Source organism: Camellia sinensis, chromosome 4 (genome assembly GCF_055761805.1).
Source record: "Camellia sinensis isolate YWXY chromosome 4, ASM5576180v1, whole genome shotgun sequence".
NCBI lineage: Eukaryota > Viridiplantae > Streptophyta > Magnoliopsida > Ericales > Theaceae > Camellia > Camellia sinensis.
In genome coordinates, this window is record NC_138964.1 from 73,930,026 (window position 1) to 73,957,898 (window position 27,873).

The 27,873-nt window shown below is 47.0% G+C and overlaps 1 protein-coding gene across 1 annotated transcript in view; it reads right to left on the reverse strand.

The window, feature by feature from the left end:
* The window catches only part of LOC145823839 (uncharacterized), a 40,390-nt gene extending 19,714 nt beyond the window's left edge, over positions 1 to 20,676 (reverse strand). The window contains exons 1-3 of the mRNA XM_082923367.1: positions 20,317 to 20,676; positions 20,136 to 20,234; positions 19,721 to 19,927 (exon numbers count right to left, since the gene is read on the reverse strand). Coding sequence (XP_082779493.1) covers positions 19,721 to 19,927; positions 20,136 to 20,234; positions 20,317 to 20,676 — 666 coding nt within the window. The remainder of the gene's footprint in view (positions 1 to 19,720; positions 19,928 to 20,135; positions 20,235 to 20,316) is intronic.
* Between the last annotated feature and the right edge of the window lie 7,197 nt (positions 20,677 to 27,873).

Sequence of the window (27,873 nt, forward strand, 5' to 3'; positions counted from 1 at the left end):
TTGCATGATAGGGAGAGTGGCCATGCATACATTGCTTTGAATTCCCTTTCCATGCACTGTCTACCCTCTGCTGCTGTCAAAAACAGGTTCTGCAGGAAGCTTTGGTCGGCCGGCCACCTATACTGCCGACCGGCCATTCATTGTTGGCCGATGGATTTTAAAATGGCCGATAACCATCCGGACACGGCCGGTGGTGATCCCACTTGGTCGGTAATGCTCCCCAGTGTCCAGAGAGTGCACCTTTGGAGTTGCACAATTTTTGGAGGAGCAAGGCAGTGTAAACAGAGGCAATAGTGGCATGGTACGGATTTTTGGGCAAGACGAGTCAAGCATGCATCATCCACGCATTTCGAGGCAGGGGCTGTGGCCACTTTAATTCTTTGTTTAATTTGTTAATTAATTGGAAATTCTGTAATAATTAATTTAGCATTATTTATTCGGACTGTAATATTTATTCGGACCCTCCGAGCTAGGGCAATTGTGTAATAAGTGTGCGTGAGTGTGTGTATGTCTTCCAACCCCACGTCTTTCTTCCCTTTATTTACCCGCTTATGATGGTAGACTAGGGTAGATTTAAATTAACATACCTTATGCTATGCATGCGTGCATTCATACATTTGTCTTGCATGCACCAGGCTCGGCACATCATGCTAACTGCATTGTGTTTCAATTCCAAATTGAATACGTGTTAGTTGTAGCATTTCACATGCCATGTTTAGAACAGCCGAGCCCATTTCTAGTTGCATTTCGCATATGTTGCATTAGCCATCTTAAACTAGGATCATGCATATGATTACTAACTAGTTTCTGTTTTGGCTTGGAGTACTCGGTAAGCATTTATGCTTTAGCATACCGCATGCGTGTGAGTGTTGCCATAACAACATGATTACCATGAGGCTAGCTGCTTATGTGATATAACTGCTTGAATGCCTGTGGATGGAGGTTGAATTACCTAAATTGGAATAATGCATTCAAACTGTGAGTTTTAAGCCCACTAGATAGTGGCAAAACCATCTTTTCTAAAAGCCCACTCGAGGGTGGCAAAACCTGCATTTTAGCTTACTTGCGAGTAACAAACCATCTTCAAAACGAACATGCAATGTTTTGTTCCAATTTAGGCGATTTGGTCTATACTTGTTTGTTGTGCGCATAACATAGTAATTCTAGGCTAATAAATGGAATAAGAACGCATAACGTTTTCAAAAACGGATATCACAGTTAGTAGAGGCCGATCTTCGGATCGGGCGAGAGGGGGTGCTCATAGCTGACCTTCCCCAATCGTACCCAAGCTCCCAAGCCGAGGCAACTTTGGTAATGATGGACACGTGGCCTTTGGCACCAAGTCAGGGTTTCCTAAATTCCCCCATAAAAAATATTTAGGTGGCGACTCTGTATCTGGCAAAGCAGTCCATGTTTGGCACTTCTTTTCAAAAATCTGTTTCTCAAAACGATTTGCCGGATTTGGACTCTTCGGTTCAGATTAAGGACCGTGATCCAAATTGAGTCCAAACTGTAGTGAGGCCCACGGGCGCGTCTACAACATGCAAGGATGCTAAAGCATAAACACTTACCGAGTACTCCAAGCCAAAACAGAAGCTATGTTAGAAATCTATGCATGATCCTAACTATGCTAAAATGCCTAATGCAACACATGTAGGAATGCGACTACAATAGGCTCGGCTATTCTAAAGATGGCATGTGACATGCTACAACTAACTAGTATTCAACTCGGAATTGAAATACAATGCAGTTAGTATGATGTGCCGAACCCGGTGCATGCAATACAGATGAATGATGCAAACATGCTATCAAAAGTATGCTAATTGAAACATACCCTAATCTAACCATCATAAGCTGGTAAATAAAAGGGAGAAAGACGTGGGTTTGGAAGACATACATCACACACACGCACACTTATTACAATTGTGCCCTCGCTCGGAGGGTTTGAATGAATATTACACAACCAAAGTAAATAATGAATCATCACACAACACTAATTACTTAACAAATGAACTAGGCAAGAACAGTAAGCTAACCTGCTATGCTACGTGCAATGGACTGCCTCGACTCTGTTTGGAATGATGGAGGATGTATGTATGCTCAAGTTGCCTTGTCGGGAAATTCCATCGCGACGCCCCGCCTCGCCCTTGTTTGTAATTGATCTCAGAACTTTGCACAAAGCTCCAGAAGGCTAAAACTCCACCTTGGGAAGGCCATCGACCAGTTATCAGCATGAGAGACCACCCACTGACCACCTTTTGTGGAAAAAACCCAAAAGGGTGGTCGGCCTGCCAGAAAAGCTGGTCGGCCGACCACTTTCTGCCCCAGGATTCTAGTTTTTTCTGTAACAAAGGCGAGGGAGAGGAAAGGGAATGTATTTTCCAAATATGTGTGCACGACTACTCTCCTCGTCATTGCTCAAGCTCTAAGGAGTGTAGACCTCGATCCTCGTGCCACCAATCACGCATCTCGATGCATGATGGCCAAGGAATCAAATTGCACGACTCAATATGAAATGAATGCACAAATGAACACGTAAAGCTAACAACTCCATCGTGGAAGCATGTCACCCAATGCATGAAATAGGCTCCGAAACTCAAAACTAGGCAAATGCATTGAACCACAAGTATGCAAAGCAAGCATTATTTGATCATGAGGCATGAAAACAGAGCCAAGGCAGTCCTAAACATGCACCCAATCAGTTTCAAGCATGGCCAAAAAGTGCTAACATGAAGGGCTAAAACAACATGCGACATAGGCTAGTAAGCATGGCTTACATGGCATGTATATGAAGCACAAGAGAGGTCACCAAACCAGCCACAAATAGGAATGTAGACACCCCATTTTTGACCGACCTTAAGACTCAGACGTCACCGATTGAGCGCTTGGTGATGTTGCATAATGTGCTTGTTCAGAAGTTTCAGAGTCACGGCCGTGAGCTTTGCCTCCGGACTTCCGAACCCTCTTTTGTACTTTGTCTCGGTTTGTGAACCAAGCTCGGTTTTCTCTGTTTCTTTTCCTGAGGGGAGGGAGAGGTCCCGTAGACCATCTCTCAGTGGCCGTAGGCTACATTTGGTGGCCGTAGGCCATTTTGCCCATTTCGGAGTCCGGTTCCCGATTTTCGGGACCGTAGGCCGTGTGCCTCGGTTCGGGACCGCTTAACCATCTCCTATTGCTCTGATTTTTGGCATACTTCTTATTTTCTCCCTTTTGAGGGACACTGGGGTCTGAGAAACCCACTTCGTGGTCGAATACCACTTTCGGTGCTTAACAGCCCATTTTCGGGACCCCGAACTGCGTGTTTTGGTCCCCGAGCTTTCGTTTTGCAACGGTTTTCGTTCATTTTTGGCAGGTACCTCTGTTTTATCACTGGAGAGGTCACTGAAGGGTGGGAGGCCAGCAATTGTTGCAGCAACCAGTTATCTCTCCTCCGGAGCCTCCCGGCACCCGTTTTTCCAACTTCCGGGCTAATGTTGAACACCTTGGAGTTAATGTTGCCAACTTTCAACCACATATCTGTGATCTACACACATGGGAGGCCCCTAAAAGTTGGTGGCCGGCCATTAAGGTTACCTGACCCTTTTGAACCCCTCTTTCCGAGCCAATGTTGAACCCCTTGGACCCACTTTCTTGGAATTTTAACCACATGGTTGTGTTGTACACACATAGGAGTACCTCACCAGTTGCTGGCCGGCCAGAAAATATGATTGAACCTTTTGACCCCTAGCCGGCCGGCTAGGGGGTGTGGCCGGCCGGCCACCTGCAACAAAAGTACCAGGCCGGCCTGCTTCCTTGCACTGTACACTTTACAGTTGTGGAGCTTTTTCCCCCAGACAAGATCTTTATCTGGGGGATATTTCGTGGGGGAATTTTGCTCTCCTTTTCCCCCACCTTTACACCCCTTCTTTGGCCTATATAGCAAGCAAGCCTTGTAGTATTTTGAGGTTAGAAAAACTCTCCTTCAAGTCTCCATACACAACTCCATCTCCATCCTTCTCAATTCTTTGAAAAACCCTAAATCCCTAACCATCATTCCTTCTACACCACCAAGCTCTATCACCACTACCTCATTTCCAGCAACAAGGAAGGTTTCTCAAAGGCCAAAGAAGCTGCAAATTCATCCAAGAAGCAACAAAAGTTTGAGTCTTCAAGGGTAAGTAATACTTTTACCCTTTTGACCCTTTTTCTTGATTTATTTGTAAGCCCCACTTGCTTTTTTTTTCAAGCTCCGGACCTAACTGAAAAGGGCCCTCTTTTGAGCTCATCTTCACTTTTCATTAAGGGCTCAACCCTGTTTGAGCCCTCCATGATACACTTGCTTCATTGATCCTCTTGAATGTCATGATTTTGCATGCTATTTTTGGCCCATGAGAAATCTGTTTTTGAGCATGTTGTAAACTGATATTAGGCTTATTTTGATCCCCTCTTCAACATTGGAGAAGGGCTCAACATTGTTTGGAGTCTCCATGTGTCACTTGTAGTTATATCCCTTATTTGGCCCCATTTTTGCATAAATTGGCAGCCCTCTTTTCTTCTGTTTTTGGACCTTGGTCCGAACTGAAAGTGGCCTTATTTTGGCCTATACTTCAGGTTTCATTAACACTTTTTTTCTGTTCGGTGATTATTTTGTATACCTCATGTTACAGCCCCTTTTGAGCCTCATTTTGCATCACATTTTTAGAATATTTGTATACTGCTTTTGAGGCTTCCATATACTGTAAATATTCATATTTTTGGTCCCTCTTCAGTGTTGTAGAAGGAAAGTTTTCAGTTTGGGTTTTGCTTATACCACTTGCTTCATTACCCCTCTTTTGGCCCCTATTCTTGCATCCTATTTTTCCCCTACCTATGCTTGCTGTTTGGCCATGTTTATAACTGTGAAAGTGCCTTTTTTGGGACTGTATATCTTCTGTCTTTGCATTGCATGTCCATATTGTGCATGTTTGGCATAGCTATAGGCCATTTCGGGTGCCTAATGTTGCATTTCGGGACATTTCCTTGCATTTCATGTCATTTCGCTTCATTTCGGGACTGTTTTCCCCCATATTTTGTTGCTGAAATTCTGTTAGAATGATTGCCATCCATTTTCATGTCATTTCATCATATTTTATCATCGTCTCGGTTTGCGTGCCTGTGTGCACACATTTCGAGGCACTCCATTTTTATCCTCCGGCATCCTATGTGAGTGTGGCTGAGGCTCACTCATGTTGGTATAAGCCCATTTGTCATTTCCATGTCATTTCATCATATTTCGTCATCGCCTCGGTTTGCATGCCTGTGTGCACGCATTTCGAGGCACTCCATTTTTATCCGCCGGCATCCTATGTGAGTGTGGCTGAGGCTCACTCATGTTGGTATAAGCCCATTTGTCATTTCCATGTCATTTCATCATATTTTGTCATCGCCTCGATTTGCGTGCCTGTGTGCACGCATTTCGAGGCACTCCATTTTTATCCGCCGGCATCCTATGTGAGTGTGACTGAGGCTCACTCACGTTGGTATAAGCCCATTTGTCATTTCCATGTCATTTCATCATATTTTGTCATCGCCTCGGTTTGCGTGCCTGTGTGCACGCATTTCGAGGCACTCCATTTTTATCCGCCGGCATCCTACGTGAGTGTGGCTGAGGCTCACTCATGTTGGTGTAAGCCCATTTGTCATTTCCATGTCATTTCATCATATTTTGTCATCGCCTCGGTTTGCGTACCCGTGTGCACGCATTTCGAGGCACTTCATTTTTATCCTCCGGCATCCTATGTGAGTGTGGCTGAGGCTTACTCATGTTGGTATAAGCCCATTTGTCATTTCCATGTCATTTCATCATATTTTGTCATCGCCTCGGTTTGCGTGCCTGTGTGCACGCATTTCGAGGCACTTCATTTTTATTCGCCGGCATCCTATGTGAGTGTGGCTGAGGCTCACTCATGTTGGTATAAGCCCATTTGTCATTTCTATGTCATTTCATCACATTCCGCCATCACGTCGGTTTGCGTGCCCGCGTGCACGCATTTCGAGGCATCTCATTTTCATGTCATTCGCATTGTTTCTATCATCGCCTCGGTTTGCGTGCCCGCGTGCACGCATTTCGAGACATGTCATTTTCTCAGTTTGCGTGCCCGCGTGCACGCATTTCGAGGCATCTCATTTTCATGTCATTCGCATTGTTTCTATCATCGCCTCGGTTTGTGTGCCCGTGTGCACGTATTTCGAGACACATATCATCGCCTCGGTTTGCATGCCCGTGTGCACGCATTTCGAGACACGTATCATCGTCTCGGTTTGCGTACCCTCGTGCACGCATTTCGAGGCATCTCATTTTTATTTTATTCTGTCATTTTCTCGGTTTGCGAGCCCGTGTGCACGCATTTCGAGGCATCTCATTTTCATAGCATTGTGTATGTTAGGATTGCATCTTAGTTGCATTTCATGCATATCATGCATATTGCATCGTGTCCGGAATAGGAGTTAGCCCGGGCACGGGAAACGAGGTACATTTCGTACTCCGAGTGACGGAATGTGTCTCAATTCCCCCAGTCACCGACACTCCGGATTATCCATGATGGAGTTAGGTTTTAGCTGTAGTTTCATGTGCATTCATCCTATATTGAGTTGTGCATTTCGACTCCTCGGCCATCATGCCTCGGTATGCGTGATTGGTGGCACGAGGATCGAGACATGCATATATCTGTGCAAATACATTGCTATGCCCCTTTCCTGCTCTCTGTTGCAGCAAAAAGCAGAATCAGCAACTTTTTGGGACTTGGCACGCATTTCAAGAACAGGTGTAAACAGAGGCTAATTGGGGCATTCCGGTGGATTTCCGCGCAAGACAATCCGGACATGCATCATCCACCAGAAGCAAGGCAGTCCCTGGCTTGCATGCCAGTTTTATTTGCCTTCTTAGTTAATTCTTTAATTAATTAGGATTTTGTAATATTTTGGACTGTAATATTCTTTTATTTGGGACTGTAATATTTGGACTGTATATTTATTCGGACCCTCCGAGTGAGGGCACAACTGTAATAAGTGTGCGTGAGTGTGATGTATGTCTTCCAACCCCACGTCTTTCTCCCTTTTATTTATCCGCTTTTGATGGTTAGATTAGGGCATATTTCAATTAGCATATTTCAATTAGCATACAGTATGACAGCATGTTTGCATCATTCATCTGTTTTGCATGCACCGGGCTCGGCGCATCATACTAACTGCATCGTACTTTCAATTCCAAGTTGAATACATGGTAGTTGTAGCATTTCATATGCCATCTTAGAATAGCCGAGCCTGCTATAATTGCATTTTGCATGTGTTGCATTAGACATTTCTGTATACTTAGGATTAATGCATGATTTCTAATAAATGTCTATTTTGGCTTGGAGTACTCGGTAAGTTTTTATGCTTTAGCATCCTTGCATGCGTGTGAGTGCTGCCATGAATAGCATGTTTACCATGAGGCTATGTGCTTATCTGATATAACTGCCTGAATGCCTGTGGGTGAAGGTTGAGTTATCTGAATTGGAATAAATCATCAAATGTTTCAAGCCTACCTGCGGGTAGCAAACTATTTTCAAAAACAAGCATGAAATGTTTTGTTCCAATTCAGGCGATCCAGTCTATACTTGTATGCTGTGAGCATCACATAGTAACCTAGACTAATAACCGGATTAAGAACTCACAATGTTTTCAAAAATTGATATCATGGTTAGTAGAGGCCGGTCTATGACCGGGCGAGCGGGGGTGCTCACGAAGTGACCTTCCCCAATCGTACCCAAGTTCCCGAGCCGAGGCAACTTTGGTGATGACGGACACGTGGCCTTTTGGCACCGAGTCAGGGTTTCCTAAATTTCCCAAAATAAAATATTTAGGTGGCGACTCTGTATCTGGCAAAGCAGTCCATGCTTGGCACTACTTTTTCAAAAATCAGTTTCTCAAAACGATTTGCCGGATTTGGACTCTTTGGTTCAGATTAGGAACCGTGACATTCAAGAGTCCGAGCTGTAGTGACCCCAAATGAACAGAACGGGAGCTAACCCTCCCGGGGCGTTCGGGGGACGTCTACAGTTTCTGGCGACTCTGCTGGGGATTTAGAGAACTTGACTCGAACTCGTGATATCTGTTTTTGACTACACTTGTGTGTTTCTTTGCATTACATTTGCATTGGTGCGCCTAGGACACCGTGTTTGCCATCTGCTATTCCTGAACGGTTTGCCGGAGGCTTGTCTTGTCAAGGCATGACCATAAGGCTGACCGGTTGTGGGCTCTGCCAGTATGGGAACACAAACCCCGGTTTTACCGAGGCACCCTCTTTGACCATTCGACCTAGTGCATATTCGGATCCATAGTGACCATTCCAAATTAGGACAGGTTGCTTACCCATTTATAGGTTGTTTGAAACCGCTGCGTGCGTAATGAAACCCTAGCTCCTGACACAATAGGACAGGGAAACCCTACCCCAACATAGGGGTGTTTTTGGCTCTCACTTATCTGTTATGTGCTTTAGAGTGCGTCTCTACAGGAATGCATGTATCAGTATATGAGTTTGGGTATCAAGCCTGCGGGCATCAGTTCAGTATTGTCAGCATCAAGCCTGCGGGCATCAGATCAGTATATGAGTTTGAATATCAAGCCTGCGGGCATCAGTTCGGTATTGTCAGCATCAGGCCTGCGGGCATCAGTTCAGTATTATGGGTATCAGGCCTGCGGGCATCAACCAGTATTTGAGAACGAGTTATCTGCGGATATCAAATTCTGTTTTAGGGGACAGTGATACAGGGATAATAATCAGTGTTTTGAGGACAGTGTGTATTCAGCTTATTGACTATGTGTTGTTATGCCCGACTGTGTGTCTTGCATTTTATTTTAAGCTGTTATGCTGTCCGTTTATCTGTTTATTTATTTCCTTTTCGCTTTATTTATCTTTTGCTAGGTCAGTTTTAGCACGATTGCTTCCAACCCAACAGGCATTCCCCAAGCACTTTGGACACGAGGTCATCGACTCCATCGATCTGAGGATCTAATCGACGGACAGCCAGTGTTCCATTCTCTACCCCCTGTTACCAGAAGGAAGCCGAAAAGGCGCAGTGTGTCAGAACAGAGGTTGTCAGAGCAGTGGGTTACTTCATCAGAGGACTATAGGACTGAGGTCTCAATTACTGCTGTAGAAATAGACATACCAGTTAGACAGATGGATCAACAGAATACATCAGGGATGAAGGCTCTAATGCGCCAGATGCAGGAGAGCATGAGACAGATGCATGATGATGCCACTCGTCAAACGGAGTTCTCCAAACAGCAGGCCGCAATCATGGCCCAACAGGCCGAACTAATCGCCAGATTGCAACAGCAGAATACAGCGTCTGCTTCACAACAAATTCCTCCTCCGGCAAGGGCTCCGTTACCTGAGCAGGCACCTACTGTTCAGAACGCCCCACCAAATGCCCAGAATACTCTGCCGCATGTCCAAAATTTACAAGAGGACACGAATCTTCCAACGGGGCCAGCTCCGCCCCCGCTTCCACCACAACTGTCCAAGGTCCATACATCCAATCACCCGGACTTTCCATTCGAGGTCGAGGTTGATCATACAGCTCTGAAATTGAGCAAACTGGAGAAGCTCTTTAAGAAATCCCAAGGGGTCAAGGCTATGCCGGATATCGAAGATGGATATACCGAGGAGGCCGTAACACTCCCCGATAGGTTCAAAATGCCACAAATCGACCGTTTTGATGGGTCCGGCGACCCCATTGTCCATATTCAACTGTTCGCGGACGTCTTGCGGCCAATGGGCCTAACACGACCACAGAAGCTCTCACTATTCGGCCGAACCCTGTCGGGTGTGGCCTCTCATTGGTACGCAAGATTACAAGATGAAGTGAAAAAGAATTGGGATAAAATGGCTGAGGCCTTTGTCGCACAATATTCATACAACACTCAGATCGAGATCACAACTCGTGATCTCGAAACGACAAGGCAAGAGCCCAAGGAATCTTTTTCGGACTTTGTGATCCGATGGAGGGCGAAGGCGTCAATGATGACTTTAAGGCCCACGGACAAAGATCAAATCCGGATGATTGTGCGCAATCTCCACCCAAAGCTAATGCTGAGGATGATTGTAGTCCCCTTTCCTACTTTCGCAGATTTACATGATATGGGGGTGCAAATCGAAGACGCAATGAAACAAGGTCTGTTTGACCACGACAGGGAACAACCGAGGAGGACATTTAACCGTAACAATAATGCGGGCCCGAGTGGCGCTGCAAATACGAGAGCCTCGGAAGTTAGTATGGTCACCACCACTCCCCCTCCCCCTCCAAGGCCCATGACTGCCACACCCTTCTCCGGCGCGTCCGGGAGCAACACACAAGCCAACAGATTCCAACCGCGAGGCCAAAGAACCTTTACCCCACTATATATGCCTCTGACCAAGGTTCTGGGAATATTGATCAGAAAAAATCATTTAAAACCCCTGGAACCAAAGCCATTACCGAATCCACTCCCCCCCCTCTTATGACCCGTCAAAATACTGTGCGTATCACCAACAACACGGTCATGACACCGACCGTTGTTACAGATTGCGTCATGAGATCCAAGATCTTATTGACAAACAGGTGATCGCACCTCCTGATAAACCCAATGTCACCACCAACCCTCTCCCACCACATAACCAAGCTCCTCCTCCCAAAAGAATTAACTTTATCCAGACTGGGGTCGTATCTTACGATCCTAGCATCTATATTACGTCCACCCACCTACCCAAGCCGGAGGTGCTCCTCCTCGATTGCACTGATTTCTTGTGCATGGTGGACATCTCCTAAACACAACCAGAACCAATGGTGGTGACCGTCGAAGACGGGGCAGGGCAGATTTTGGGAGAAGATGAGATTGTTGAATCTGGGACTGGGCAGAATTTTGCTGGGGGAGCCTATGATCCAAGCAAGCACATCCTATCAACGAGCCGAATTGGGCTAAGCGTAGAATTGCCAGAGACAGGAGAGCTATGCATGATCCGGGGGGATGGATCTGGGCTATGGGCAGATGATTTGACAGCCGCAGGGGAGGACTTTGCCAACCTGTAATTTCTTGACGACCAGGAACTGGGGGATGCGTCAATTAATTGGTATGATTATGAGGGATCAGAGGAGGCCACTGGATGGCTTGAAGATCAACCGGATGCAGTGGGGGAAGCCCAACCAGAACAGAGCCTGGCAGGGGCAGAAATATCAGTTGTGGCCGGAACGGCCGAAAGTCAAGTTGTATCGCCGGAGAGCGCCGGTGTTAAGAATTCCGCTCGGGACATGGGCATTGTGGAGATGGGAACTGTTGAACAAACTGCTGTACTGACGCAGCTGGAGCAAGAAAAGTTTGAGGCTACTGAGAGAGCCAGGAAGGCAAAGGGCCCTGAGGGGACTGAAAGTGCTGTGTGCACGAAGCCAGACAATGCTGCGAGCATATGGACAGAGAGCACTGAGAGTGCGAGTGGACCGGAGCCAGACAGGTGTCTGTTGGCTGCCAGCGGAATGTGGTGGGAAGATGACGACTTGTGTCTTGCCCACACCGATGAAGACTGGGGAAGTGGCCAGCCGGATGATACTTGGTATCTTGATGAAGTGGACCATATGACAAGAAAGTGGGCGGTACTTCAAACCCCCACACCTGGACCAACCCGAGGCATCCAGGAAGGATAGAGAAGCGGAGAGACAGAAGGAGAAGCAGATTGAAGATGAGGCTGTGCTGAAACAATTAAAGAAGATACAAGCAGACATCTCCATCTGGGGACTGCTAATGGCATCACGAGTACACAGAGAAGCTGTCCTATCTGCTATGGACAAGTCCAAACTCTCCATAGACACCACGCCTGAACAGCTAGTTGGGCTGGTTTTTCCGGGAGGAGGTTCCCCGGCATTAACCTTTTCGGACAAGGAGCTACCGCCTGAGGGCACAAACCATAACAAACCTCTCTATATTTCTGTGGAATGTAGAGATAAGTGGATACCGGTGGTACTTGTTGATACCGGGTCTGCGATTAATGTCTGTCCGACCAGAACGGCATATGCAATCGGGTTAAAACCCGCGAACTTCGTCCCAACTACCCAAGTGATCAGAGCATATGACAATACCAGCAGAGAAGTGATGGGGACTGTTAAAATTCAAACCAAGGTTGGTCCAGGACAACACAACATCGAATTTCATATCTTGGACGTTCCCGCAACCTTTAACCTACTTTTGGGGCGACCGTGGTTGCACCAGGTCAAAGCAGTCTCTTCCACTCTACATCAGATGCTAAAGTACCCCCACGGGAAAGGGGTAGCGATAGTTTTCGGGAATTCATCAATCCATCCGCCGCCGGAGGTGTCTACACCTGTCTTGGAGATTGAGCACGGCACGGAGGATGTGTTTTTGTCGGGGTTCACTTTGGCCGAGGCTCAAGTGGTGCAGAATGTCATGGCTATGAATGAGGGCATGTATGTTAGTGCCCAATCTATATACCTCATGAACAAGCTAAAACATACCCCCGGGATGGGATTAGGGAGAAGCGGCCGAAAGGGCGTCTCAGTGTTGGCCGAAGTGCCACACAACCCTCACGCCTTTGGACTGGGTTATCTGCCCACAAAGGAAGATTGGGTAAGGAGAGGAAAAGAAATGGCCGGAAGGGCCAGGGCAAAGAAGGCCGGGAAGCCATTTGATTTAATACACAGGCCCATCTGGGGTACCCTAAACGGACGTTTCGTCCGGGAGAGGGAAGATTTTCCATTCTGCGGCTTCCCGGAGCCATGGCTAAACGCGGAGGGGACGCGCGTGCCTGGTTTTGAAATATTCTTCGACATACAATTATCTGGGGATGACGTTGCCGAAGCGCAGACAGACCCACCAACTGAGGCTGAGCAGTGTGAAGCAGTGGATTCTGAGAGCACAGAGCTTGAAATGGGGGTAGCACTGGCGAGTCTACTATCAGATCCTCCGATCGGCCAAGAGTGCTTGGGGGATAACTCTTCGGTTTCTGTGATTGGAGATGAAATAGCTGCGGGCTTTCCAGCGCCGATCTTGGATGCATCTATCGCACCTTCTCTCATCTGGCAATATGAAGAAGGCTTTTTATCTAGCAGTTCCGGGTCAGGTAGTGAGCCGGAATCTGATTCTACCGAATCTTGTGTGTCAGAATCAGATTACAGCTCGACTGAGTCTGAGTCCGGTATTCCTGGGGGTGATAACCCGGATACCACAGTCCTGTCTAGGTCGTCTTTTTCATTTTCTTTTGAGTCTGTTGTAACAGAGGAATCTGACGGCTTGGAAGTATTTAATGAGAATGATGTGGATGTGGTTTCCGAGTATTTTTCTGTGCCTTTGATTTATTGCTTAAATCAGGATTTTCAAAATTTTGATAAAAACAGCGAGGAAGAAATTCCCCCAGTTTTGCAACGGTTAATTGATCAAGAGCAGGAAAGATTTGTTAAACCTTTAATGGATGAAATCACTACTGTGAATGTTGGTACTGAGAAGGACCCGCGGCTGGTCCAGATCGGGTCCACGTTGTCTTCAGAGGAGCGCGAGCGCTTAGTCGCTCTATTAAAAGATTTCAAAGATGTTTTCGCGTGGTCCTACGAAGACATGCCTGGAATCGATCCTGAGATTGTACAGCACCGGATCCCTCTTGATCCCGAGGCCCGCCCTGTCAAACAGAAACTCAGAAGGATTCGCCTGGACTGGGCCCTCAAAATTAAGGAAGAGGTCACCAAGCAAATTGACGCAGGGTTCCTGCTGGTATCTGAATATCCAACTTGGTTGGCCAACATAGTTCCGGTGCCAAAGAAGGATGGCAGAATTCGGGTCTGTGTAGACTTCAGAGATTTGAACAGGGCCAGTCCGAAGGATGACTTTCCCTTGCCACACATTGATGAATTGGTGGATTTCACGGCTGGGTACGCCTTGCTTTCGTTTATGGATGGTTTCTCAGGCTATAATCAGATAGTAATGGCACCCGAAGACCGGGAGAAGACTGCGTTCACTACCCCGTGGGGTACATATTGTTATAGAGTGATGCCATTCGGGCTGAAAAATGCTGGAGCTACGTATCAACGGGCAGCAACTACAATATTGCATGATATGATCCATAAGGAGGTCGAGGTGTATGTGGACGACATGATTGTCAAGTCCAAAGATAGAGAGGGCCACTACACCGCCTTACAAAAATTCTTTCGGAGGATCAAAGAGTTTCGGCTGCGACTGAATCCCCAGAAATGCACGTTCGGTGTTACAGCAGGGAAGATGCTAGGGTTTCTGATTACACAAAGGGGCATCGAGGTCGACCCTTCCAAAATCAAGGCCATCTTAGAAATGCCACCACCAAGGACTGAAAAGGAGGTACGAGGCTTTCTGGGTAAAGTGCAATTCATAAGACGGTTTATTTCTAAATTAACCTTGACTTGTGAACCACTTTTTGGTCTCCTGAAGAAAGGAAAGAAATTCCAATGGGACGGCCGATGTCAAGCAGCTTTTGAGCAGATCAAAGAGTATCTACAGAACCCACCCGTGTTATCACCACCAAAGCCGGGGAGACCGTTGATATTGTACCTTTTGGTAACTGAGACTACCATGGGCTGCATGCTCGCGCAAGAGTCAGAAGACAAAGTGGAAAGAGCCATCTACTATCTGAGCAAAAAGATGCTGGATTACGAGACCCGCTATACACCGCTGGAGAAGGCTTGTTTGGCCTTGGTATGGGCAACCAGGAAGCTGCGGCACTACCTGTTAGCCCACTCTGTAATGTTGGTTTCGCGTTTGGATCCCATCAAATATCTCTTCGAGAAACCAGCACTTACGGGTAGGCTAGCTCGATGGCTGCTGTTGCTCTCCGAATTTGATTTGAAGTATGTAACGCGCAAGTCAGTAAAAGGCAGAGCGGTAGCGGAGTTCCTTGCCGACCACCCGGTTGAGGGGGATGAAGCAGTTGAGTATCTATTCCCAGATGAAGCCATTCTGCACGTCGAAGATGAAACTTGGACGATGTACTTTGATGGAGCGTCAAACCAGTATGGGTATGGGATAGGGGTGTTGCTGATAGCGCCTGACGATTCCCGTATCCCTTTAGCATTCAAGCTCCGGTTCAAAGTTTCCAACAACGAAGCAGAGTATGAGGCATGCATTGTTGGCCTGGAAGCAGCCCTGGAACTAGGGGCAAAACGATTGGACGTCATTGGGGACTCGAACCTTGTTGTGTCTCAAGCAAAAGGAGATTGGAAAGTCAAGGAGGAAAGGATGATAATCTACCACCAAACCTTGGATCTGCTAATTCCTCGGTTTGAGAAGCTAAATTTCACCCACCTCGTAAGAGAGAACAACAGGTTCGCAGATTCATTAGCAACTCTATCTTCTATGATAGACATCCCGTCCGGAGTCCGGATGCGTCCAGTCATTATTGATCAGAAGTTCGTGCCGGCATACGAGTCAATTTCCGCCATAGATGAGGTTCAAGACGGCAACCCCTGGTACTACGACATCTGGAACTTCTTGGAAAAGGAGACATACCCACTAGGGGCAAATGCCAAGGATAAGAGGGCTGTCAGAAGAATGGCTGCTCAGTTCATTATCTGCGGGGGTAAGCTGTACAAAAGGGGTCATCTGGGAATGCATAAGCTCTGTGTAGAAGCTGAAGAGTCGAAGTGCCTGATGGAAGCCATCCATGGGAGGGAGTGCGGTGCACACATGAATGGAGTAATGCTGGCTAGAAAGATCCTCAGACAGGGCTACTACTGGTCAACCTTGGAGGAGGATTGTATTAGCTTTGTTCGGCGATGCCACAAGTGTCAAATCCATGCAAATCGCATGAACATCCCGCCGTCAAAACTGTACAACATGACTTCGCCATGGCCTTTTTCAGTCTGTGGAATTGATGTGATCAGAGCTGTTACCCCGAAGGGGTCAAACGGGCATGAGTTTATCCTAGTAGCGATAGATTATTTCACAAAGTGGGTCGAGGCCCAATCATACGCGGTGTTGAAGGCGTCGCACGTCGCAAAGTTCATCAGGAACAACATCATCTGTCGCTACGGGGTGCCAAACGAAATAATTTCAGATAATGGTTCCCATTTCAAGAAAGAAGTGATAGACTTGTTGGAGAAATACAATGTGGCTTTTCATAAGTCATCTACATACCGGCCGCAGACCAACGGAGCGGTTGAAGCCGCCAACAAGAATATCAAACATATATTGCAGAAGATGGTGGGAACCTATCGGGATTGGCCAGACAAGCTGCCATTTGCTCTATGGGGCTACAGGACTTCAATCAGGACTTCTACTGGAGCAACTCCATATTCATTGGTCTATGGAATGGAGGCTGTTCTACCCATTGAGATTGAGGTTCCGTCGTTACGAGTATTGGCTGAATGCCAGATAGCCGAAGCAGATTGGCAGCAAAGCAGATTCGAAGAACTCATGCTCTTTGATGAAAGAAGACTGAAAGCACTGTACCACGTCCAAGGCTATCAACGAAGAATTGCCCGGGCTTTCAACAAGAAGGTTAAGTCCAGGAATCTGAAAGAGGGAGATTTGGTGCTCAAAGACAACCGAGCTCCCATCCACGACCCAAGGGGCAAGTTCAAACCCAATTGGACTGGTCCTTATATCATCAAAGCTATCTGGTCAGGTGGGGCTGTGGTTCTGATGGATCTAGATGGCTTGGAGTTCTCACAACCGATCAATATGGACAAGTTGAAGAAATACTATCCTTGAGAGGCTCGCTAGGCTGAAAACCCGAAAGGGCGACCTAGGCAAAAGTCAGAGCACAAAAAATTAGAAAATATAAAAACTGAGCTCGCAAGGTTGAAAACCCACAAAGGGCGGCCTTGGCAAAAGTTAGAGCGCAAAAGGAGAGTGAAAATACTCGAGTGAACCTCAGCCTGAACTACGTAAGGCTTGATTCCCATCTTTGGGATACGTAGGCAACTTCATCTTGAAGTTCAGCCATAAACTTTTCCCCGATCAACTCTGTCCATTTTGATCGTCTCAGTCATCTTTATCCATCAGCATTTATCGCGATCTCCGGTACAGTGCTGCTCAGACTAGGGGCAACTTTCCGTTGCTATGGAGTGCCGCATTGTTCTTCAGACTAGGGGCAACTTTCCAGTTGCAGGGATCTGGGGTTGTGCATCTCAGTGACAGATCTCCGGCGTGTCCAGTTCTGATCCGCATCGAAAATAGTTTTGAAAAGTTTTAATAAAAGTAGACTTTGTTCAAATCAATCTCTTTACGACTAAGACCATTTTTGGACCAAAAACGGAAAATTTTCAGTACCATAACTTTCAATTTCATTGATTTCAAAGCTGAGTTCTCCTGCTCATTGCATTACAATCGAGGTTGCTTTTTAGTACATTCAGAAAGAAAACTTGAAAATGCTAAATAAGCAATAAATTTGGGGCATAGTTGAATCAAGTATCTCTGCGTCCCCTCCCAGAGCTGGATGGAGCATCTGATGCCAAGCTAGGCCCGACCTGTGCCTCTTCATTGAGCCAATCCAAGCACTCATCGGACAAAGTGCAACTGAAAGTTGAAGCAGGGGCCAGGAGCTCTCTAGTCCTCCATGCCGTGGCATATCGGGCAAGGTGTGCACCCCGGATTGGGAAAGCAGCTGGGTACTCAATCCCCTCCGGTGGGCAAGTCTGATCGTGACCAAACTGACGCAGGAATCGGAACGGAAAATAAAATACGCAGTGGGTTAGACCAATCAGTTGGATCCCAATCAACCGAGACATACTATAGCTCATTGCCGGGAGGTTGAGCCAAGGACAACGCCAAGCAATGCCGTCTGCAGACAAATTGCACATCCAGTCGAACCACCACCTTTCGTCAAGAGCATTGACTAGGCGTTGCCGAAAGAAGTAGCCTCGAGCTGAATAGGCCGGGCAAGAGTCCACAACCTGCAACTTGTCCATTAACCATACCTAGGGGAGGGATGGAAAATGAGAGAATAAAGAACAGAGAGATGTACGATGAGAGAAAAGTAAGACAAGGGTTTTGTGAGAAAAACCGAGCCTGCGGGTCGAGTGATGTGAGCACATATATATGTAAGGTTGGGTGGGAAACATTACCTGTAACAGCAGTGGACTCCCAGCGAACCTAGTCGCCTCCCGGCGATAGACAGAATCTAAGCCCATCAGTGTCTCGGCCAAGGTCATGGCAATACAGCTCTTTCCTTCTCTCAAACCTTGGGCGACTTCAATCAGGCGAATGCTAGCCCCGCCGAAGCCCGAGGAAAGCAGAAAGTGAGACAACAAACATAAGCAGAGGGCGTGTTGCCGGAAACCCTGCCAATAATGGTTGCTTCGGTCACCAGCATCGGAAAAACGATGGATCAAGCCAAGGATGTCCGGTTCTCCACTGCAGATCAGAGATCGAGCGTCATGCGCCGTAAGCCCACACATCTGCCCTAAAGCCTGGGCGTGACCAAAACGGAGCTGGGGCAAGATCACTTCAGAGCACTCAGACTCCATGAAAACCTGAAAATCTTCGAAAGTGGGGCACATCTCTTGGCCGCCAAAGCTAAAAACATGCGTCACTGGATTCCATAACCTTGCCGTGGCATGAAGAAAAGGAAGATGTAGCGGAGTACGGCTCAGCGTGAATAGTGCATTCAAGCCGAAACCCCGTAAGTTCAGCTTTTCTGAGCCATCTAGAGAAGAGATCCAAGATGTGATATTTTCTGCGAGAAACGCCTCCATCTTTGGCTAAAACTAAGATGAAATGAATGTTCCTGAAGTTGAGGCTTTTATAGAAGGAAAAATACTATTCACAGGGACACGTGTCAAAAATCTGGAGGCTGCAGGACTGAGTGGCCGGCCGGCCACCTTTCCTGGCTGGCCAGCCATTTACTTTTTCAAAAATGGCCGGCCGGCTCCCAGGAATAGCCAGCAATGCTGCAGTGTATCCTCTTGACCCTGTTTTACCCTTCGAGGGAAAGTTCCAAGCATTCCCATGCAACGGGAGAGTCAAAGGCCTTCATCTCCCTCCGTTTCGGATGCGTTCCGGTGCCCAGATCGTCAGAAGTACACTTTGTTGTTGTTGAGTTTTCTTTATCGAGTTGTTGTTTTGCTTATCGAGTTGTTTGTCGAGCAGACGTGTTTTGTGTTTTTGAGTCATTGCTCTCTGTTTAAGCAATTATTGTTAAAGTCTTGTTTATTTGCGTTGTTGCATTTTGCTTATCGAGTTGTAAACTTCCTAAGGTTCTGTTATATCTTAGTAGGTTAAGTTGTTTAGTTTGTTGCGTCGGTTCACTACCTGACTTGGTGATTACACAACGCGCATTACCATTCAATTTCATTTTTGTGCGAAATAAGATGATGCGATACGATGCTAAAAGTTTAAAATACATACACCTTTTCAAAAGCTATTTCATTTCATCATGCTTTACAACAAACAAAGGTACAAGTTTTACAGAAAATAAAACTACCTAACAATGTGCAAAGTGCTACAAACTACTAGCAAAAGAAAAATAAAGCAGGAAATAGCAACATCAGAGCCCTCGGGAGCGGGAACGAGAAGCACGCCTCATCCTCTTTAGCGGGACAATCTCCGCACCACCATCTGAGTCGGAGCTGTCATCCTCAGGATCCCCCTCAGCCTCGCCTCTATTCCCCGAGCCAAAACCGGAGCCTCCTTCCTCAGCAGATGTCTCTGACTGACGATCGGTAGCCTCCCCCTCCTCAACATCCTCCTCCTCCTCATCAGGCTCCACCTCCACAATGTGAGCCTTGCGTCTGCGGACGGGCCCTCCTCGAGCTCCCCGAAAAGGCCTAGAAGGCCCGGCTCCTCTGGAAGGCCGAGATGACCCCGCCCCCTGAAAAGGCCCGGATGACCCAACTCCATGGAAAGGCCCAGAAGGCCCAGCTCCCCAATGAGGCCCAGGTGGCCTGGTCTGCGGCTGGCCGGACCATGAAGGCATCTGAAAACAAAGAGTTCAATTCAAATGCATTAGTCCAAATATATACATCAGATGCAGATACAAGCAAAGGCTACATGAAGTGGGTGCATGTAAATACAGTGTCCAAGTGGGGTGTGTGTCAGATGTGCTCTACACAAGTGGTCTATCGATGCAGTAGAAATCAGCATGTCATCAGAAGTATGATAAATGCCAGAAAACTGAAGGGTACCTGGATGCCCGCGACAGACAACTGTGCCTCCCTACGCAGGACCATGCCCTCGAGTGTGGCCACCAGTCCAACCACCTCCTCCATGTACCCTCGCGATGGCTGCAAAAATGAGCTCATAATCATCAGTGAACAGAAGAGTGTCTAAACATCTGAATGATGAATGAAAAGAAGTGGAGCATACCGGCGGTGAGTCCGGATCAATGGCGTATCGATCACTGGGCATCGGAGGCTCTAGTGGAATCGGAGTCGGGAAGCTAGCCCCATACTGCCACGCCATCAACTCAGTAGGCATATCTGGCCATCCGGGATGAGGATGAACCGACGGAGCCGGAGGAACCGGTCTACTCCCACCTCTAGATGTACCGGCCCTGCTAGTAGAAGGGGCGTCTGCAGCCCGAGCCCGAGCCTGGCCCGAGGATGACATACCGGCAGGCCTCATCATCGGGATACGAGCTTCCGTCAATGGAGGCATCAAATATATGTGACGATAAGTGGCGTAATCCCCCTCCTCAATGTATAGTAAAGCATCACTGCCCAGCATGGCGCCGACTACCTCTGAGTAAGAGAGCCTGTCAGCAGTCCGCATACTAGCTGGGGGTACTGCGGGAATATCCTGAGAAAGATACCCCCATACCTGGCGCAGAAAGCGCTCCCCCAGGAACCATACCCTGCCAACTGGCCCTTCGAGCAGGACCCTATACTGGGAAATGCCCGACGCTCCGGTATACTGAAGTCGGAGGTCGTCACCCAGGGACACCCAAGGCTGCCATGTAATCTGCGGATGATGAATGCATAAACCAATCAGAAATCGAGAATATACAGAGCAAATCAAAGATAAAAATGAAAAGAACTGAAAGTTCTGAAGTACCTCTGAATGTCGCACAGTGTCGAAGTACTGTCGCAGGCGAAGGAGGGTCTCTCGAGGCCTCGGCCGGTGTGGGCCCTCGAACACCAATGAATATGGGGTCATGGGAATCCCTACCACCTCCAGCTCTGGGGCTAATGATGGGAAGTATACATAGACCCATAGCTGAGAAAAACAATGCAGAATGTAAGTACGAAATGCTGAGAGCAAAATACAGACTGTAAAAGTGCGCTGTGGGTGCAATGTACAAGTAATGAGAAGCAGAAATGTAAATCAAGGGAACAGAAAGTACCTCCCAGGCTCTCCAGTAGCCGCCAAGCAAATCGCCCCGCCCGCGGGAGGTCGCGCTCATATAAAAGTAAAGGGTAGCCAAGCCGGCGCCACCCCAGTCATATCGATGGACCTGTGATAGGTCGACTAGAGCGCTCAGCAGGTATAGCCCAACGGTGTTCCCTCTGTCGGCGAACAGGGTAGTCCCGAAGAGGAACATCAGGAAACCACGGGCATACTGCTCTGTCTCCTCGGGAGTCTCAGGCACCATCTCCGCCCGCCGGAAATGGGAAGAGAACCAAGTGTATCGGACTCTCCTAGAGACCCTGTCAACAGGTGGGTGAGCCCCCAACAGATACATCCAGGCGGCCTCCCACTCGCCCATATCCTCATCGTAGGGGATGGACCAACCTCCGACGTCTAAGCCGGTCAATACAGCGAAGTCAAAAGGGGTCATGGTCATATCCCCGGTAGCAGAGAAATGAAAGGAATTGGTGGTGTCCCACCATCTCTCTACCAAGGCTGCCATCAGCGTCCTCCTGGCAGGACAACGTGACAACCCGACGCAGAAGGGTCCGAATCCTGCTAAATCTATCAAATCTCGGACGGCCTCCGGGAGCTCGGCATACCAATCCCGCGCGATGGTAGAACCATACCCTCGCACACTGCGGGACCAACCTGCATTCAGAATGAATACATGTGTCAATAACGAAATGAAATGGGCTGTGTGCCAATGAAATGAAATGGGCTGTGTGCCAATGAAATGAAATGGGCTGTGTGCTAATGAAATAAAAGGGCTGTGTGCCAATGAGATAAATGGGTTGTGTGCCAATGGAATGAAATGGGCTGTGTGCCGATGAAGTGAAAAAAGCTACATGCAAATTCTAATATGGGCTGCGTGTTCAGAAAATTTAAAATGTGGGCTGCGTGTTCACTATTTAATCTGGGCTGCGTGTTCAGAAAATTTGAAGTTTGGGCTGCGTGTTCAACTTTCAGTTAAAATTGTGGGCTGCGTGTTCACTATCTATCTAGGCTGCGTGTTCAGAAAATTTGATGTTTGGGCTGTGTGTTCAACTTTCAGTTAAAATTGTGGGCTGCGTGTTCACTATCTATCTGGGCTGCTTGTTCAGAAAATTTGAAGTTTGGGCTGCGTGTTCAACTTTCAGTTAAAATGTGGGCTGCGTGTTCAACTTTCAGTTAAAATTGTGGGCTGCGTGTTCACTATCTATCTGGGCTGCGTGTTCAGAAAATTTGAAGTTTGGGCTGCGTGTTCAACTTTCAGTTAAAATTGTGGGCTGCGTGTTCACTATCTATCTGGGCTGCGTGTTCAGAAAATTTGAAGTTTGGGCTGCGTGTTCAACTTTCAGTTAAAATTGTGGGCTGCGTGTTCACTATCTATCTGGACTGCGTGTTCAGAAAATTTGAAGTTTGGGCTGCGTGTTCAACTTTCAGTTAAAATTGTGGGCTGCGTGTTCACTATTAATCTAGGATGCGTGTTCAGAAAATTTGAAGTTTGGGCTGCGTGTTCACTATCTATCTGGGCTGCGTGTTCAGAAAATTTGAAGTTTGGGCTGCGTGTTCAAAAAATTTGAAGTTTGGGTTGCGTGTTCAACTTTCAGTTAAATTGTGGGCTGCGTGTTCACTATCTATCTGGGCTGCGTGTTCAGAAAATTTGAAGTTTGGGCTGCGTATTCAACTTTCAGTTAAATTGTGGGCTGCGTGTTCACTATCTATCTGGGCTGCGTGTTCAGAAAAATCGAAGTTTGGGCTGCGTGTTCAAATTTCAACTAGTGTGGGCTACGTGTTCACTATCTAATCTGGGCTGCGTGTTCAGAAAATTTGAAGTGTGGGCTGTGTGTTCACTTTCGAATTCGGGCTGTGTGTTCGACAAATCAGTGTTTGAGCCGTGTGTTCTAATGTGGGCTGTGTGTTCGCAATTAATTAATGAGCCGAGTGTTCAGAAATTCGAATGTTGAAATTACATGTTCAAGGTGTAAGCAAAGTGCTATGTCATAAGCTAAACTGTGTGATCAAGCATGGCAAAGGTGCGAAATGTAAAATACAGGAGATGAGGTAAATACCTCTCGGGCCTCGTGAGAGAGATGCTGCTCCGGCTCTCTGAGAAGCAGATCCCCGGGTGCTCGCTCGTCAAAACTGGTAAAGTGACGGAAGACAGCGCGCGGAAGAACGTGTGCTGGCGGACGGTACCTCCCGGGAATGAAAGGTCGGGTCCTCGGAGGTAGAGTCATGGGATCAAAATCATCTCCGGCACCTGGAAAACCTCCGTCGTGGGGAGAATTACCCGCCATTTTTCAGAAAATCTGCAAAAGGGAGCAAAATGAGCAAAATGAGCAAAAATTGGAAAAAGTCAACAAAAGTCAAATCTCGGGAAATGAAAAGTCAACAAAAGTCAACTCCCGAGAAAATCTTCCAAATATTGAGACAAACTTACCTCAAGTGGCGAAAATGCAAAAAGAAGCTCCGAAACCGGAATTTAATCGCTTCAAAGTGCTTGAAACTGAATGTTTTTGCGGAAACAATTTGCACGGGGCGTTGGAAAACGCGCGTGAAACTCAGATCTGGAGAGGAAAGTGTTGTAGAAGGCAAGAAAAGGAAGGGGCCTTGGCTGCCTTTTATAGGCCTCAAGCCTTGGTTGAAGAAGCATGCAAAAAGGAGGGAAAAAGACCAAAATATCCTCGGATCTAGCACATGGCCGGCCGGCCCCTATTTCTAGCCGGCCAGCTATCTGCTTTTTGCAGAAATGGCCGGCCAACTATCTGCTTTATTGGAAACCAGTTGGCCACCTCCCCTTGGGAAGATAAACGGCCGGCCATGTTCCTCACATGCTCACCTAGCTCTCTGCAAATTTTGAGGAAGATCGGAGTTCCCGGGACCTGAAAAAGTTCAAGAAAAGTACACTTCCGGTCGCGAAATTGTTCCGTCGGGACTTCGGCTTCGAGATCTGACGTGTATCTCATCATCACTCATCAAAATCAAAGTGTATCCTTTTTGAATGAGTTGTAACCTTTCAGGAAAGCGGATCGGAGGCCGTGATCGAGTTACCTTCGCCGAAACACGCGTTTTCGTACTCGTTGTTTCATGACAAATGAACACCCTGATTTATGCTCGTTTTGTACTATCATGCACATAACTTGCATTCTCATGAGCATACCTGCATCAACGTGCACATTTCTTGATATTGGCATACCTCCATGTTTGAGCATGCGTTGTCACGCATGTTCCACTCTTGCATTGCGATGCATACACTTGCCGGCACTGCGTGTGTCGAACTTTCGGAATCACATTAAATATATGTTGGTAGCATATTGTACTTGTTGCAATTTCTCTCTTTTGCAGGCACGATATTGTATGTACAGTTCAATTGAGGCTGGTGCAACCAGACGAATCGAGCAGGTATTGTATCTTCTCCGTGTGAGATGTGGCGGGGATTGAATAATCCTCCGCATTCTTAACTACATGAAATGTAGTTATTGCTTTGCATTCTTGCTTAAAACTGTTGCATCTATTTGCGAATACTTGCTTCATTACAGCTTGCTGCATTTGCATGATCATTGGGTTACCTTCGGCTTCTTGCATATCATTTGCATTTTGCCCCCTGCCTGCGGGCATGCCTGCGGGCACATCTCTGTTTATCCTGTCTGTTTGTCTAAGTCTTCGGCCTTGTCAAAAATGGGTCGTCTCTGGGCTTTGACATTCACTCCCGTCACTTGTGACTTCCGAGTTCTGTCAAAGAGGGGCAACTGTAGACACCCCATTTTTGACCGACCTTAAGACTCAGACGTCACCGATTGAGTGCTTGGTGATGTTGCATAATGTGCTTGTTCAGAAGTTTCAGAGTCACGGCCGTGAGCTTTGCCTCCGGACTTCCGAACCCTCTTTTGTACTTTGTCTCGGTTTGCGAACCAAGCTCGGTTTTCCCTGTTTCTTTTCCTGAGGGGAGGGAGAAGTCCCGTAGACCATCTCTCAGTGGCCGTAGGCTACATTTGGTGGCCGTAAGCCATTTTGCCCATTTCGGAGTCCGGTTCCCGGTTTTCGGGACCGTAGGCCGTGTGCCTCGGTTCGGGACCGCTTAACCATCTCCTCTTGCTCTGATTTTTGGCATACTTCTTATTTTCTCCCTTTTGTGGGACACTGGGGTCTGAGAAACCCACTTCGTGGTCGAATACCACTTTCGGTGCTTAACAGCCCATTTTCGGGACCCCGAACTGCGTGTTTTGGTCCCCGAGCTTTCGTTTTGCAACAGTTTTCGTTCATTTTTGGCAGGTACCTCTGTTTTATCACTGGAAAGGTCACTGAAGGGTGGGAGGCCAGCAATTGTTGCAGCAACCAGTTATCTCTCCTCCGGAGCCTCCCAGCACCCGTTTTTCCAACTTCCGGGCTAATGTTGAACACCTTGGAGTTAATGTTGCCAACTTTCAACCACATATCTGTGATCTACACACATGGGAGGCCCCTAAAAGTTGGTGGCCGGCCATTAAGGTTACTGACCCTTTTGAACCCCTCTTTCCGAGCCAATGTTGAACCCCTTGGACCCACTTTCTTGGAATTTTAACCACATGGTTGTGTTGTACACACATAGGTGTACCTCACCAGTTGCTGGCCGGCCAGAAAATATGATTGAACCTTTTGACCCCTAGCCGGCCGGCTAGGGGGTGTGGCCGGCCGGCCACCTGCAACAAAAGTACCAGGCCGGCCTGCTTCCTTGCACTGTACACTTTACAGTTGTGGAGCTTTTTCCCCCAGACAAGATCTTTATCTGGGGGATATTTCGTGGGGGAATTTTGCTCTCCTTTTCCCCCACCTTTACACCCCTTCTTTGGCCTATATAGCAAGCAAGCCTTGTAGTATTTTGAGGTTAGAAAAACTCTCCTTCAAGTCTCCATACACAACTCCATCTCCATCCTTCTCAATTCTTTGAAAAACCCTAAATCCCTAACCATCATTCCTTCTACACCACCAAGCTCTATCACCACTACCTCATTTCCAGCAACAAGGAAGGTTTCTCAAAGGCCAAAGAAGCTGCAAATTCATCCAAGAAGCAACAAAAGTTTGAGTCTTCAAGGGTAAGTAATACTTTTACCCTTTTGACCCTTTTTCTTGATTTATTTGTAATCCCCACTTGATTTTTGTTTCAAGCTCCCGCCCTAACTGAAAAGGGCCCTCTTTTGAGCTCATCTTCACTTTTCATTAAGGGCTCAACCCTGTTTGAGCCCTCCATGATACACTTGCTTCATTGATCCTCTTGAATGTCATGATTTTGCATGCTATTTTTGGCCCATGAGAAATCTGTTTTTGAGCATGTTGTAAACTGATATTAGGCTTATTTTGAGCCCCTCTTCAACATTGGAGAAGGGCTCAACATTGTTTGGAGTCTCCATGTGTCACTTGTAGTTATATCCCTTATTTGGCCCCATTTTTGCATAAATTGGCAGCCCTCTTTGCTTCTGTTTAAAGACCTTGGTCCGAACTCAAAGTGGCCTTATTTTCGCCTATACTTCATGTTTCATTAACACTTTTTTTCTGTTCGGTGATTATTTTGTATACCTCATGTTATAGCCCCTTTTGAGCCTCATTTTGCATCACATTTTTAGCATATTTGTATACTGATTTTGAGGCTTCCATATACTGTAAATATTCATATTTTTGGTCCCTCTTCAGTGTTGTAGAAGGAAATTTTTCAGTTTGGGTTTTTCTTATACCACTTGCTTCATTACCCCTCTTTTGGCCCCTATTCTTGCATGCTATTTTTCCCCTAACTATGCTTGCTGTTTGGCCATGTTTATAACTGTGAAAGTGCCTTTTTTGGGACTGTCTATCTTCTGTCTTTGCATTGCATGTCCATATTGTGCATGTTTGGCATAGCTATAGGCCATTTCGGGTGCCTAATGTTGCATTTCGGGACATTTCCTTGCATTTCATGTCATTTCGCTTCATTTCGGGACTGTGTTTCCCCCATATTTTGTTCCTGAAATTCTGTTAGAATGATTGCCATCCATTTCCATGTCATTTCATCAAATTTTGTCATCGCCTCGGTTTGCGTGCCTGTGTGCACGCATTTCGAGGCACTCCATTTTTATCCGCCGGCATCCTATGTGAGTGTGGCTGAGGCTCACTCATGTTGGTATAAGCCCATTTGTCATTTCCATGTCATTTCATCATATTTTGTCATCGCCTCGGTTTGTGTGCCTGTGTGCACGCATTTCGAGGCACTCCATTTTTATCCGCCGGCATCCTATGTGATTGTGGCTGAGGCTCACTCATGTTGGTATAAGCCCATTTGTCATTTCCATGTCATTTCATCATATTTTGTCATCGCCTCGGTTTGCGTGCCTGTGTGCACGCATTTCGAGGCACTCCATTTTTATCCTCCGGCATCCTATATGAGTGTGGCTGAGGCTCACTCATGTTGGTATAAGCCCATTTGTCATTTCCATGTCCTTTCATCATATTTTGTCATCGCCTCGGTTTGCGTGCCTGTGTGCACGCATTTCGAGGCACTCCATTTTTATCTGCCGGCATCCTATGTGAGTGTGGCTGAGGCTCACTCATGTTGGTTTAAGCCCATTTGTCATTTCCATGTCA